General features: G+C 35.5%; 1 protein-coding gene and 2 long non-coding RNA genes across 3 annotated transcripts; 1 reads left to right on the top strand and 2 right to left on the bottom strand.

Annotated features, from left to right (window-relative positions):
• The first annotated feature begins 1676 nt into the window (after window positions 1-1676).
• LOC139519044 (uncharacterized) lies at window positions 1677-15900 on the top strand. The gene is made up of 3 exons (XR_011663509.1): window positions 1677-1833; window positions 2712-2819; window positions 15757-15900. It is a non-coding gene; the product is annotated as an uncharacterized lncRNA (long non-coding RNA).
• LOC139518599 (uncharacterized) lies at window positions 5585-12502 on the bottom strand. The gene is made up of 2 exons (XM_071310076.1): window positions 6057-12502; window positions 5585-5666 (listed from the first exon to the last, which is right to left on the bottom strand). Exon 1 carries the CDS (start codon window positions 12500-12502, stop codon window positions 6359-6361), a length of 6144 nt encoding a protein of 2047 aa, XP_071166177.1. The 3' UTR covers window positions 5585-5666; window positions 6057-6358.
• On the bottom strand, window positions 12554-13211 carry LOC139519045 (uncharacterized). The gene is made up of 2 exons (XR_011663510.1): window positions 13026-13211; window positions 12554-12635 (listed from the first exon to the last, which is right to left on the bottom strand). It is a non-coding gene; the product is annotated as an uncharacterized lncRNA (long non-coding RNA).
• Window positions 15901-17014: the final 1114 nt, after the last annotated feature.

Raw genomic sequence — 17014 nt, 5'->3', positions numbered from 1 at the left:
TGTTGTGAAAACGCCTGAGAAATCTAGAACGAAAACAAGTAGACATTTCTTTATCTAACATAAACAGATAGTCTAAATCTATGAACGATTGGGATTTACTCTTTACTAAATATCATAGGGAACATGTATGTGTTGGGTCTCCATATAAAATGTCCAATCCTAACTCTTGTTATAAAGCAATTATGTAAAGCTACTAGCACAGACACGAATGGTGTATAAGGGTCCCTTCGTTCATCTTTGGGATCAGGCTCCTGAAATATGGTTTAGTCCGTGAAGATCCCATTATCCTCACGGATAATCCCAATCGTTTACTGGGGTTTATATTTATGATCATCCATGGAATTTATCAACCCGTCAGTATAACGAATAATAAAAAGAGGCTATTGCGGGATGTTTAAAGTTGAATCCATTTCCCATGTTAAATCCGATGTGTCGTGTATGCAGAATTTCAATCTCTTTGAATCTACAAATAAAGGTAACAGTAGTATACCTCTGTTCAAAATTCATAAATCAATAGAGAAAAAAACAAATCCGGGTTACAAACTAAAACTGAGGGAAACGTATCAAATATAAGAGAACTACGACACAATAGAGACACAACACCGAATCGTATCACACACAGAAACGAACTATAAAGTAACAATGGCAATTTTCCTGACTTGATACAGGGCATTTTTATGAAAAAATTGTGGGTTGAACCTGGTTTTGTGGCATGCCAAACCTCCTGCTTCGCTGGCAGTGTTAATTATAACATTAAAATGACATCATTACACGACAGGGTTACAATATATAAACAGATACATTGGAGAAAATATAGGACAGAGAAACAAACGAATAGTAGCCATCACAAGGTAACAGGTTAAAAAATATTTGTATACGTCTGTCGCGCCCTACGTCCACACAAAACTATGCTCAGATGTAAAAAGTTTGAAAGCCATAAAAACTACAAAGTTGAAGATCGGGTCATAAAATGACTATATAATAGATATACATGATTAAACTGAAGTGGTGACTAGCAAGGTAGGCACTTAAAGTTAACCATCGAGAGACGTTAACCACCGAGAGTCGGTTTTTAGACCCGCCCAGTGCACCTAAGCACGCCTACTTTTGGAGCTCTTTAGTATGAAGATAAGAAAAATATACGAAATTACGGAACTGTGTACCTTGTTTTATCCTTCATGTTGGTGTTTATTGCGCATGCGCACAAAGCACGGTGATAGTTACGGTTACTGACTCAGGAACCTTGTATATTATATACCTCGGTTTCGATACACTACGATGGAATAGACCACTTTCGAGTTCATCCGTCACCGGAAAAAACTCGTCAATTATACGCGCCTTTATGACGTCATTTACCAGATAGAGGGGGTCGCCTGTATCCCTGCACTATTTACGTTCATCAAGCGTCTTAGTGATCGTCATTGTGCAGGATAAACTAGAAATAATGGATGTTCTGTAGGTACTTAATGACAATTCCCTAATGACAGCAATGCTGATTGTCAATTTTGAGAATTCAATTTGCCGAATAATTCGTACAATATAGAATTATAGTTTTCCAACCACTCGCTCAACATTGGAATGGAAGTGACGACGCCCCTAAACGCACAAATGACGTTCACTAAAACCAGAGTTTTTGACGGAAATGCATCGAACTCGAAAGTTGTCTATTACGGACCAGTTTAACATAAACATGGTAAATAGATAGACAGCTGGTAATCATAATTGATTAAGAAATAACCTGGAAGAAGAAATGAGTTAACTATTGATTATAACAGAGACGAGAATGCCATCGTGTTTGTTCTGCTAAAAAAAGCAGGAACATTGGAGTTTATGGTTAGATTTTAAATATTTCTTGTCTCCAAACTGGGTAAATTTGATATAGTAACACCCCCCCCCCCCTTTTTTTTAAATAACTCGAGAACCACACATCGCGCTCGCTTAACAAAGTAACAATAAGAAATAATTATTGCTAGTTTCAAGAATAATTAATCGTCAAAACTTATCCCCTCCCCGACATCAAAGGAAGTTAAATGTATTATCCCAAAATTAGACCAAATTATTATGATATAAGGACGTCTTGACAGGCTATTATTTTATTTTGTTTTGTTGGTTTTATTTTTGCTTTGACGTCTTCCTCCTGTATGAAAAAAACATAATAGACCCCCCCCCCTTTTTCCCCATAATATAGTTTTTTAAGAAGTCATAATTATTTGAACTACCCCTGAATATATTACAGTAAAACTGATAGTTTGATGACATTGTTTAAGACTATTGACCTCAGGTCAGCCTAAACTGAGTTTAAAACTGTAATTTATTCATTTAAACAGTTCAAGACATGTACCTTCTGAAATGTGATTGCATCAAAATTAAACCTAAGGCATAACATACTTAGTGTGCAGGAAGTGCCACCAAATAAATACTGATTTGTAAAATTAGATGATGATATTTGTGAAGTCAAAGATATTATAGCTAGTTATAACTGGTTTTAGATATAAATCTGAGTAAAAGGTTGATTTATATGTGCTCTTTCATGTTTAGATTATAATTTAAATTTAATCTTTTGAAGTTTTTTTTATAATATTAAGACATTAAAATCACAATTATTTATTTATACACAAAAAAATAATTTTTGTCCTTTTTTAGTTGAATGACTGTACACAAACATTATACACACATAATTTTGATAATTCTGTAATGTTTTTTTTCTATAGCCCCAGAATGTGACAAAAGACTTATTAATCCAGATTTACAAAAAATAGAAATAGTTCAGCTACCATAAGACTGCTATGACAAAAATTCTGCAGTTTCCAGAATTTGAGGTAGAGTATAGTTAGGAATAGTTTGATTATGCAAATGCTTAGTTTGTCATAAACAATTATGCCCTTGATACAAAAGCAGAGGAAACAAAAAAGTATGAAAATAGTTGAAAAAAGTAATCATTATTACCTAGTCATATACTGTAAATAGAAAAAGAGAAAAGCACTGGTTATGATTTGGTATTTTTAATAGCATTATCATTTGTCCATAACTTGGAATATATACTGGATTGAGCTTGACATTTATTTAATATCATTGACACATGGTTGCAAGAAATGAAAGATGGTAATTTAAACCTAGCAATTAAGCTTTTGATTTGGTAGAATATGACTTTCTTTGTAGCTCGACATGTATGGATTTAGTGAGACTACTGTTAGTTTTTTTAAGTCGTACCTGAATAACAAAACGTATGTTAACTCTGAACAACAACATGTAAAATTTGGTGTTCCCCAATGTTCTATACCTTGTCCTCTATTGTTTGTGCTATTTATAAATGACCTTCCCTTATGCATTAAAAATTGTGAAACAGACCTATATCGTTGTATATGCTGATGACACCACTATTCATAAATCAGGGGGAAACATCTAGAAAATATAAATGATGATGTTCAAGAAGATTTATACAGGGTTGAAGAGTGGTGTAAAATGAATAACATGTTCATAGATGCAAATGAAACAAAATGTTTGATTACTGGAACAAAGCAGAAACTATTCAGACTTTTGAACCAAACTTGATAATAAATTAAAGTATTACAAAATTCTTCATGTGAAAAAATATTAGTTTCAAAATTGACAGCCCACTAAGTAATTGGAGAAATCAAATTGACCAAGGTTGTGCTAATATATCATCCAGAATATACCATCTTTCTTAAATACATTTTTTTTATATAACTGCAAGAAAACATAATACAATGGGTGTTCTGCCCCTAATTGACTACTGTTGTATTATTTGGGATGAATGTAAAAATTGACGGATAACAAGAATTTTAAAAATCCGAAAAAAGGGCAGCATGATAAATTCTAGATGCAGATCCGTTATCCCTCTTGGTATATAGGAGCACTATATTCTATGTTAACCTCCGACAGTAGGTATAAACAAATACTGTTGATAGACGGTATATACGAGCACTATATTCCATGTTAACCACCGACGGTAGGTACATGTATAGACAAATACTGGTGATAGACAGTATATAGGAGCACTATATTCTATGTTAACCACTGACGGTAGGTATAGCCAAATACTGTTGATAGACGGTATATAGGACCACTATATCTTATGTTAACCATCGACGGTAGGTATAGACAAATACTGGTGATAGACGGTATATAGGAGCACTATATTGTATGTTAACCACCGACGGTAGGTATAAACAAATACTGTTGATAGACGGTATATAGGAGCACTATATTGTATGTTAACCACCGACGGTAGGTATAGACAAATACTGTTGATAGACGGTATATAGGAGCACTATATTGTATGTTAACTACCGACAGTAGGTATAGACAAATACTGTTGATAGACGGTATATAGGAGCACTATATTGTATGTTAACTACCGACAGTAGGTATAGACAGATACTGTTGATAGACGGTATATAGGAGCACTAAATTGTATGTTAACCACCGACGGTAGGTATAGACAAATGCTGTTGATAGATGGTATATAGGAGCACTATATTGTATGTTAACTACCGACGGTAGGTATAGACAAATACTGTTGATAGACGGTATATAGGAGCACTAAATTGTATGTTAACTACCGACAGTAGGTATAGACACATACTGTTACTAGACGGTATATAGGAGCACTATATTGTATGTTAACCACCGACGGTAGGTATAGACAAATACTGTTGATAGACGGTATATGGGAGCACCATATTGTATGTTAACCACCAGCGGTAGGTATAGACATATACTGTTGATAGATGGTATATAGGAGCACTATATTATATGTTAACTACCGACAGTAGGTATAGACAAATACTGTTGATAGACATCAACGGTATATGGGAGCCCTATATTGTATGTTAACTACCCACGGTAGGTATAGACAAATACTGTTGATAGACGGTATATAGGAGCACTATATTGTATGTTAACTACCGACGGTAGGTATAGACAAATACTGTTGATAGACGGTATATAGGAGCACTATATTGTATTTTAACCACCGACGGTAGGTATAGACAAATAGACGGTATATAGGAGCACTATATTGTATGCTAACCACTGACGGTAGGTATAGCCAAATACTTTTTATAGACGGTATATAGGAGCACTATATCTTATGTTAACCACCGACGGTAGGTATAGACAAATACTGGTGATAGACGGTATATAGGAACAACTACCGACAGTAGGTATAGACAGATACTGTTGATAGACGGTATCAAAGAGCACTATATTGTATGTTAACCAGCGACGGTAGGTATAGACAAATACTGTTGATAGACGGTTTATGGGAGCACTATATTGTATGTTAACCACCGACGGTAGGTATAGACATATACTGTTGATAGACTGTATATAGGAGCACTATTTCGCATGTTAACCACTGACGATAGGTATAGACAAATACTGTTGATAGACGGTATATGGGAGCACTATATTGTATGTTAACCACCGACGGTAGGTATAGACAAATACTGTTGATAGACGGTATATACATTGTAGGAGCACTATATTGTATGTTAACCACCGATGGTAGGTATAGACAAATACTGTTTGTTCTGCCTTGGGCACAGAGAGTTAAACCATATATATGTAGATCATTTATTCAATAAAAAACATTATGCGTCAGGAGCTGACAGATCATGAAGCCACATACATTTGGTGAAAAGCTACAATATAAAAAAATAAAAACTCATAACTAACATGTAAACTACCAACTGTAGTTATAAAATACCAAAATCTATGATTGAAAACACTCATATCAATGGAAAAATACAATTCACAAAAAAAGGGGGGATAATGTACTAAACTGACTTGACTAGAGTTGTACAAAAATTGCTGTCTTCATAAAATTACATATGACTTAGAAATAAACCAAAATAATACTGTTTTCGGATACAAATAAAACATTACAAAGTTCACACATGAATATTTACACAAATGTCATCGTTCGTAGAATGTACGCTGTTTCTATATATGCTTTCTCATGACTTATACCCCAAATCACTTAATAATAGCTTTTACTAGAATATATGGGACATAATGGCATTATTACTTACATCGTAATTCACCAAGGGACAAGGAGAATGATAGTATTCTGCGTGATTTCGTACAAAAATTTATCAGGCCATGCTGCAGGAAGTGTAAAAACAATGAGTAAAACAAAAACAAAGTCGGATTAACCACAATTATCAAAAAATGCAAGTTGCGTATAAAGAGGGATAACTCTATCGATATTCTTGGCATTACACTCCCCGTCTGATATGAATATATCACTAATAAAATTTAACAATACTTCAAAAATCAAAAAGTTTGTCCAAGTACACAATAAAAAATGTTCTCATTCTATAAAGTTCACAAATTATTTACACATAACAAATACTACTTCATTAGCAGGTCTAGTGAATAACTTCCTGTTCTTCCCGAGACACACTTGAACTTCACGGACGCGACCATCAGAGCTTGCATATGTTTGTTCAATAACACCAATAGGCCAGTCATTACGGTGCAAGCTAACATCACGCATAAGAACAATGTCACCTTCAGTTAAGTTTCTGCACTCTTGTTTCCATTTGTGTCGCATTTGTAAAGTAGGCAAATATTGAGTTCTCCATCGTTTCCAGAATGAGTTTGCAAGTTGTTGAACGCATCTCCATTGAGATTTTAACAAGTCTTTATCGCAAAAGTCCTCTATTGAAAAAGATTTCACAGTATGTTCACTTTTCAATGTGAGTAAAGTTGAAGGAGTAAGCGGGAATGAATTGTCAGGATCCATATCTATCGGTACTAGGGGTCTTGCGTTCATAATAGATGTAACTTCGGCCATGAACGTTGTTAATACTTCATGTGTTAATTGTTTCGTTTCCATAAAGAGGCTGTTTAGAATATTTCTCGCTATCCCAATCATACGCTCCCAGCTGCCACCCATATGTGAAGAGTGAGGTGCGTTGAAAATCCAATTTATATTCTTGTCACTGAGATAGTTTTTTATTGGTCTATCTCCAATATTTATAACGTTAACATTAAGTTCACTTAGTGCCCCAACAAAGTTTGTTCCACAATCAGATCTTATAATTTTAACTTCGCCTCTTAAGGCACAAAACCTACGTAATGCATTGATAAAGCAACCAGACGACATTTCCTCTATCACTTCAATGTGCACAGCCCTAACCACAAGACAAGTGAACATTACAGCCCAACGTTTACTTTGTGCCTGACCTCCACGAGTTCTACGGGTAGTAATAGTCCAAGGACCAAATACGTCAATTCCAACATACGAAAATGGAGGTGCTGGATCTAATCGGTCAAATGGCAAGTCAGCCATTTTTGGAAATTCTTCTTTTCCACGTAGTTTACGACATTTTATGCATTTATGAATCACAGATGAAATGAGACCTTTTCCTCCTATCAACCAATATCCTGCCGATCGCAAAGCTCCTTCAGTGAGATGGCGTCCTTGATGTGCTACTTTTTCATGAAAATGTCTCATAAGTAATGTTGCAATATGATGCTTAGGTATGATAAGTGGCTTCATTTCATTGGGAAATATGTTTGCATTGCTTAAACGACCCCCAACACGGAGTAAACCATTTTCGTCAATAAATGGGTCTAACTGCAAAATTTTACTGTTTGCAGGAAGTCTCTGTTTGTTCATCAGCGCACTATATTCGACGTTGAAAATTTCTCTCTGAACAGTGCCTATAACTAAGTTGTGTGCATCTTGAAGTGAATCAGTTTTACTAGAATCTTGTCTATTAGTTTGCTTTATAATAAAACATCTGAGAGTTTGTATTGCTGAAACTAGTATTTTCCACTGAGAAAAACGTTCAAATCTTTTAGAGCCAATTGTGAGTTTAGTTACAAGTGTTTTTGCCACACGGACTTCTCTGTCTTCTTCTGGTAATATAAGAGGGAACTCATCTCCTTCAGTTTCGCTATCTATAGTGTTTTTCTTACAAAGAAACTGAGTGGGACCTATAAGCCACTGACTTTGATTAAGTTTTTCTGGTCGTATAGAACGAGAAGCATCATCGGCTGGATTTTGTAAGGTAGGTACGTAAGACCATTGTTCTGGTTTTGTCGATCTCCTGATTCTGTCGACACGATTTCCAACATACAGATAAAACCGTTTAGTTTCGTTGTGTATATATCCTAATACAACCTTGCTGTCGGTGAAAAATTGCACTTGTTGAAATTCTGTTTTCAGTTCTTCACAAATAGTTTCATACAGTTCAACTGCCAGAACTGCAGCACACAATTCCAAACGAGGTATGGTGTGGCCGTGCTTAGGAGCCACTTTAGCTTTTCCTAGTACAAATCCAAGATGTGTTGATCCATCCTTCTCAGTAGTTCGTATGTAGGCAACTGCTGCAACAGCCTTTTCAGATGCATCAGAAAATATACAGAGGTCCTTGTTAAGCGTCCAGTCTGAACTGTAGTTTCTAGGTATCTCCACTTGTTGGAGAAGTTTAAGAGAATCTTTCCAAGATTGCCATTTCGACTGAAATTGCGGAGGTAATGGTTCGTCCCATTCAGTTGATTCTTTCATAGTTTCACGAAGAATAAGTTTTCCAGCAATGGTTACTGGTGCTGCAAAACCTAATGGATCGTACAATCCATTGATAACTGAAAGTACACCACGTCTAGTATATGGTTTATTGTCTAATGATACTTGAAAGGTAAAGTTATCCGATTGAAGATTCCAACTGACCCCAAGACTACGCTGTACAGGAAGACAATCGTCATTAAAGTCAAGATTTTTCAAATCTTCAGATAAATCGTCTTTTTCAAATGCTGCCAGAACTTCATTCGAATTTGAAGATATTTTATGCAGGCGTAAATTGCCAAATTCTTGCAATGCAGATTGAGTTCTTTTTAACAAGTCTACTGCTTTGTCACTGTTTGAATGAGAAGACAGTGCATCATCCACATAAAAGTTATTATTCACATAGGTTACTACATCTGATCCATATTTTGACTCTGCCATTTCAGCAGTTTTACGTAAGCCAAAGGTTGCGACAGCCGGAGAAGGACTGTTTCCAAACACATGTACGGCCATTCTATAGTCAACTAAATCTTTCTCCATATCATTATCTTCATGCCATATGAATCTAAGAAAGTCTCTATGCTCTGGTGTTACATTGAAACTATAGAACATTTGCCGAATGTCTGCAGTAATTGCAATTTTATCCTTGCGAAACCTCAATAAAACTCCAAGCAAGCTGTTAACAAGGTTTGGTCCAGTCATCAATACGTCATTTAGAGAAGTTCCTTGAAATTTAGCAGATGAGTCGAAAACAACTCTGATGCGATCCTTCTTTTTCGGATGATACACCCCAAACATAGGAAGATACCACATTTCATTCGGAGTCTCTGTATTTAGTGCTCGTTCAGCATGATTATTGTCGAAAAGAGTTTTCATGAAGTCTAAGACATGTTGTTTTTTAACAGGATCTTTACGCAAACTTATATCAAAGGCTCTTGCTCGATTTAGAGCTTGTAGACGATTATTTGGTAGTAACGGACGTGATTCCTTGAAAGGAAGTGGAGCAGTCCAGTTTTGATTTTCATCTTGTTGTATTTCATCTGACATTAAGCGCATAAACTTTTTGTCTTCAATTGACATACCTTGGCGGTTATCGTCAGGCTCAAGTTTGAATAATGACGTAGATAACTTTTCTGAAATATGAATACTATTGTCACATGGTTCTAATATTGATGGCCTCCCATCTTGTTGTACAAAGGTTTTCATAGCATTGACAGTGCTAGGGTAATGCGCTCCATCTAGACAAGTCTCGCCTACAATAACCCATCCCATCTTGAGCTTCTGAGCAAATGGTTGATTATGACTTCCTAACCTTTGTTCCAGTATGTGATGAGCTTCCACAGCATCTCTCCCTATAAGGAGTAAGATTTCAGCATTCTTATCGAGGTGCGGTATCATGTGTGCAATAGATTGCAAATGAGGATGAGCTTGAGCAATTTCATTTGTCGGAATTTCTTGTCTATTGTTTGGTATTGAGTCACACTCAATTAAAGTAGGGAGATCTATGCAGTAATTGTCATCAAGCGATTCAATTATGAAACCCTTTGTTCTCCTACCGGTCATAGTAAACTGACCACTACAACTTGCAAGTGAATATTGTTCTGGTTCAGTATTCACCTCAAAATAGTCTAATAAATCCTTCCTTGCTAATGAACAGTTACTTTGTTCGTCTATTATTGCATAAGTACGGATTGGCTGTTTATCCATTGTTGTATGTCTTACATTAACTAACACAATTTTGGCACATGATTTTCCTGCAAATGTATTTCCACAAATTTGTGTACATTTCGAGTTAACAGAACTCTCCCCGCCTTGACTGTTGTTGGGTTTCTGGACTCTATCCTGACTTGCGTAAATGTGCATAGCCGCTGTGTGATCAGTACTTTTGCATTCGGAACATAAAACGTTCTTGTCACAATTGCGAAAAATGTGTCTCCCAACGCAACATTTAAAGCACAAACCATTTTTCTTCAGTAGAGCTCTCCTATCTACAATACTCATGTGTCTAAAAGCACGGCACTCATCCAATAAGTGATCGCTATTATGTATTGCGCAACGCATTTTAGAATTTTCGTTGGCGTGTGGTTCATGTTTGTCTTGTGAAACATTTGTCTTTTTAACAGCAAATTGTCGTGTCTTAAATGGTTTGTCTTCGTTCTTGGGGGCAACATATGTGTCGCTTTCAAATATAAATCCGGGATCATTTATAGTTGAAGCCATGTCATTGATGAAGTCACAAAAGTATGTGAATGGTGGATATAGAACTGAATGTATTCGTTTGTATGTTACTGCTCTATCCCGCCATTTATTTTGCAAGTTAATAGGAAGTTTGACAATTGTTGGATTCACACCGACCGATGTGTCGAAATATGCTAGTAGTGCTGCATATTCTTGTTTTTCTTTAACTGAACGTATTTCTGATAATACATCTGAAAGTTCAAACAATTTTTTCTTATCTTTGTATGTTATCTTTGGAAAAGCCTGTAATTTTTTCTGTAAGGCACTTTCGATCATTTCTGGGCAACCATAACGTAGAACTAATCTGTTCCAAGCACGTGATAAGGCAATAGTTGGATTTCCTGAATTTGAAATTTTGATGCTGTTAATTTGGCGTGATGAGTCAGGTCCTAGCCATTTTATCATTAGGTCAATTTCTTCAGCAGGACTCGCGTCGATTTCTGACATTACACATTTAAAGGTGTCTTTCCATGATAAATAATTCTCTGGACGATCATCATATTTCAAAAGTCTAGATATTATTAAGTCCTTTTTCATCAAAAATTTGGAAAGTTCCTGGCCATAATTTAGACTTAATGTTCTGTTATTGTTTGTATCAGGAAGTTGTTCAATTACCTCTTTATGTATTTGTTGCACAATTTGGTTCGCACTTGTCACTGGACTTGCTATTTTTCTAGTTAACGGTATAGGCAGTTCTTCATTCATATGTTCCTCATTGCGTAATAAAGTTTGTGTGTTAATATTGTTAACAGCTGGTGCACTGTTGTGAACTGGTAGTTCTTCGTTCATGTTTTCCTCATTGAGTAAGACAGTTTGTGTGTCTATGTTGTTAACAGCTGGCGCACTGTTGTGAACCTCATATTGTCTGTTTACATGTTTACTTTGCTCAATAATATACTTAGCGGTTCGTTGTTCAGTTAACGATGGGGATGAAACCTCTGTTTCTCTGTCTGATTCATCAAATACTTCTTCCATAGCCTGCAGTTCAGCCTCTGCGACTGCTACGTCACGTTTTGCCTCCAATTCTTTTGTCATTTTTTCAAGTTTTGCCTTCTCTATAGTGGTGTTCGCTTCTAGCTGTGCTTTTTTTTGCACAAGTGTTGATTCTTGATCAACATATTCTAGCCTCTTTCTTGCAGCCTCTAAATGAGCTTTCTGGCGCATCATTGTGGAGCTACATGAAGCATTACTACGTCCTGACCTTCTTGATGATCTTGAACTTTGGCTCCTAACTGAGTTGCTGACATTTGGTTCCTTTTTCAATTCTTGTTTCATTTGAACATCTGTTAATTTAGTAGTAGTGACTGTTTCCATCTGTTCACCTGTTTGTGTGAAAGCTTGAGTAGGTTCAGGCGGTTCTAACTTTGATAGAGAATAGTTCATTGCAGTTTCTGTTTTGTGCATATTGACACTGCGTATCAATTGATGAGATATCAGTTCACGTTGACTGTCTAGTGTATTTTTACGTTTCAGATAATCTATATAACAATCAGATAAGTTCATGTATTTATTTGTTGTTTCTTCTAGTTGGGCAGCTGATGAAGCTTTTTCCTCGTGGCTTGCTTCACTGGATAGCAAAATAGAGATAAGTCTGTCATTTTCCCTGCTTAGTGTAGCTAATGCTTGTGAATATTTATCAACCTCACCTAGGTATTGTTCATATGCTTTCGGTGTTAAATGTTTTGTCCTTCCTTCCTCCTCTCCATCACCACTTGTCGCCATGCTGATGGATCTTTTCACTGTTCTGCCTTGGGCACAGAGAGTTAAACCATATATATGTAGATCATTTATTCAATAAAAAACATTATGCGTCAGGAGCTGACAGATCATGAAGCCACATACATTTGGTGAAAAGCTACAATATAAAAAAATAAAAACTCATAACTAACATGTAAACTACCAACTGTAGTTATAAAATACCAAAATCTATGATTGAAAACACTCATATCAATGGAAAAATACAATTCACAAAAAAAGGGGGGATAATGTACTAAACTGACTTGACTAGAGTTGTACAAAAATTGCTGTCTTCATAAAATTACATATGACTTAGAAATAAACCAAAATAATACTGTTTTCGGATACAAATAAAACATTACAAAGTTCACACATGAATATTTACACAAATGTCATCGTTCGTAGAATGTACGCTGTTTCTATATATGCTTTCTCATGACTTATACCCCAAATCACTTAATAATAGCTTTTACTAGAATATATGGGACATAATGGCATTATTACTTACATCGTAATTCACCAAGGGACAAGGAGAATGATAGTATTCTGCGTGATTTCGTACAAAAATTTATCAGGCCATGCTGCAGGAAGTGTAAAAACAATGAGTAAAACAAAAACAAAGTCGGATTAACCACAATTATCAAAAAATGCAAGTTGCGTATAAAGAGGGATAACTCTATCGATATTCTTGGCATTACACTGTTGATAGACGGTATATAGAAGCACTATTTTGTATGTTAACTACCGACAGTAGGTATAGAGAAATACTGTTGATAGACGGTATATGGGAGCATTATATTGTATGTTAATCACCGACATTAGGTATAGACATATACTGTTGATAGATGGTATATAGGAGCACTATATTGTATGTTAACTACCGACAGTAGGTATAGACAAATACTGTTGATAGACGGTTTATGGGAGCACTATATTGTATGTTAACCACCGACGGTCGGTATAGACAAATACTGTTGATAGCAGTATATGGGAGCATTATATTGTATGTTAACCACCGACGGTAGGTATAGACATATACTATTGATAGATGGTATATAGGAGCACTATATTGTATGTTAACTACCGACAGTAGGTATAGACAAATACTGTTGATAGACGGTATATGGGAGCACTATATTGTATGTTAAGTACCGACGGTAGGTATAGACATACTGTTGATAGATGGTATATAGGAGCACTATATTGTATATTAACTACCGACGGTAGGTATAGACAAATACTGTTGATAGACGGTATATAGGAGCACTATATTGTATGTTAACCACCGACGGTAGGTATAGACAAATACTGTTGATAGACGGTATATAGGAGCACTATATTGTATGTTAACTACCGACGGTAGGTATAGACAAATACTGTTGATAGACGGTATATGGGAGCATTATATTGTATGTTAACCACCGACGGTAGGTATAGACATATACTGTTGATAGATGGTATATAGGAGCACTATATTGTATGTTAACTACCGACAGTAGGTATAGACAAATACTGTTGATAGACGGTTTATGGGAGCACTATATTGTATGTTAACCACCGACGGTAGGTATAGACAAATACTGTTGATAGACGGTATATAGGAGCACTTTATTGCATGTTAACCACCGACGGTAGGTATAGACAAATACTGTTGATGGATGGTGCAAAGGAGTACTATATCGTATGTTAACCACTGACGGTAGGTATAGACAAATACTGTTGATAGACGATAAATAGGAGGACTGTATTGTATGTTAACCACCGACGGTAGGTATAGACAAATACTGTTGATAGACGGTATATGGGAGCACTATATTGTATGTTAAGTACCGACGGTAGGTATAGACATACTGTTGATAGATGGTATATAGGAGCACTATATTGTATATTAACTACCGACGGTAGGTATAGACAAATACTGTTGATAGACGGTATATAGGAGCACTATATTGTATGTTAACTACCGACGGTAGGTATAAACAAATACTGTTGATAGACGGTATATAGGAGCACTATATTGTATGTTAACTACCGACGGTAGGTATAGACAAATACTGTTGATAGACGGTATATGGGAGCATTATATTGTATGTTAACCACCGACGGTAGGTATAGACATATACTGTTGATAGATGGTATATAGGAGCACTATATTGTATGTTAACTACCGACAGTAGGTATAGACAAATACTGTTGATAGACGGTTTATGGGAGCACTATATTGTATGTTAACCACCGACGGTAGGTATAGACAAATACTGTTGATAGACGGTATATAGGAGCACTTTATTGCATGTTAACCACCGACGGTAGGTATAGACAAATACTGTTGATGGATGGTGCAAAGGAGTACTATATCGTATGTTAACCACTGACGGTAGGTATAGACAAATACTGTTGATAGACGATAAATAGGAGGACTGTATTGTATGTTAACCACCGACGGTAGGTATAGACAAATACTGTTGATATACGGTATATGGTCCGAGTACACAGTTATCGTCCTTTGATTTTCGTTGTCCACGAATATAGTCCTTAGTGTGGACAGTGTGTTACTTGCCAATTTTTGTTATACCCCTTCCAAATTTATTTCTCCATGTTTTATGCCTCATATAGCAAGTTGGGGGTTGAAATGACACTGTAAAAAAAATTGGGTCATCAATATTAATGTAAAGTAGTGATTAGGTCCAGCTGAAAAAGGTCAAAAATTAGCACTTCAGAAGCTGTCAAAAGATTTCAAGACCCCCTTAACATAAAATTGTCCATATTTTGAGTTAGAGCTGATGAAGTTTTCTATAATTTTGATATAATTTGTCCCAAAAGTGGTACAACACACTGTAAAAATATTATTGAGAAAGCGCAGGTGGGATTTTTTTAATTTTCATTTATTGTCTAAAAGAAATGCACTACGAAATAACTGTGTACTCGGACCATATAGGAGTATTGTATTTTATGTCAAACATCGACGATAGGTATGGACAAAATCCGACAAATACTGTATACAGACAGTGTATAGAAGTACTGTATTGTATGGTAAACACTGACGGTTGGTATGGACAATTTCTGTATCATGCATCGATTGTAAATAAAAGTATCATGTGAGTGACACAGGCTCATTGAAGCCTCTAGTTTTGATATTATTAATGTGGAGATCTGGTCTAATTTATCATTTTCTCTATTACATGCATGATAACTGCAACAATTGAATTGAAATAAAAGTGATAATATTTCTTTTGTAGGTTATCAAGATTTAGTGTTTCCATACAAGTGATAAAGATTGAACAACAAAAACATCTCAAACTTTACAGGACAGAGTACACTTTTTTCACTGTGCTTAGTTTTGTCTTTATGTCTAAATTATGATACCTTTAAAAAAAAACCAATAAAATTATGGAATAACATTTATTTCTATCTTATAAAGTGGAGTGAAGAAATAAGGGGTCATTGAAAACATAAGAATATATTGCTATCATATATTGCAATATTGCAGATCAGCAGCCCATACATTTGCTATAGCACATAAATATGGGACCAATAATTTCAAGTTGCCTTTTAAAAAAGACCTTATTAATGTTATGCGAGATACCACCAAAGACCACTAGGTGTTGATCAAATGATATTGTAAATAAGAGGGTTGTCCAAAATATTTCCAACAGCTGTTTGATATACACTACCTTAATCAAACCACAATGGTAAAAAACAGTTTTGGTCAGTCTTAAAAGAAGCAAATATAATTTAGAAAAAGTGCAAGCTGTTGATAAAAACTACAAATAACTGCCAGTCCTAAATGTGGGTGGAGATTACCATTTAGCACAAATGAGTTTCTGGACTAAAGAAAGTAATTTCGGCACAAACCGATTATACCCTTTCAAAAACTATGTGTAGTCCCTTTTATAAAAGTGGCAGATTATCTTTCTATCTAGAGTATCTATGACAACTAACTGCTGCTCCTAGTGACGTTAGTCTTTGGTTTTTGAAAAGATTGGATATATTGTCACAATTCTTTTCTAAGGTACCGGTCTGATAAACAGGAAGTTGCCAGATTAGCTACTAAATATATGCACACTGAAATATAGTCCCTTAAAATTCCCATGGCTGTGTACATGTTCAGATACGAACTATGAAAATTTTGTTTATATCTTTAGAGAAGTAAAATCAAGTATGTATTTCTTTAGTTTTGTCAAATTGCTGTCTTCTTTTGTCCTGTTATTAGGTAACAGTACTGATACAATACTGTAAAAATACGGAGATGTGGTATGATTGCCAATGAGACGCCTACATGTATCCACTGAAGTTCAAATAAAGTGGATGTAAGCGGTTATATGCAACCATACAGCCTTCAACAATGAGAAAAATCATATCAAATAGAGCCTTGTAAATAGGTGTTGATCAAATGATATTGTAAATAAGAGGGTTGTGTATTTCATGACGGTATAATACTAAACCCCTAACAGGAGGGATTGTGCCTGATATTCATATGATGAAGACATAATCTTT

Source organism: Mytilus edulis, chromosome 4 (assembly GCF_963676685.1).
Source record: "Mytilus edulis chromosome 4, xbMytEdul2.2, whole genome shotgun sequence".
NCBI classification, from domain to species: domain Eukaryota; kingdom Metazoa; phylum Mollusca; class Bivalvia; order Mytilida; family Mytilidae; genus Mytilus; species Mytilus edulis.
Note: the sequence above shows the minus strand (reverse complement) of the source record. Positions and strands in the feature narration are given on the sequence as shown.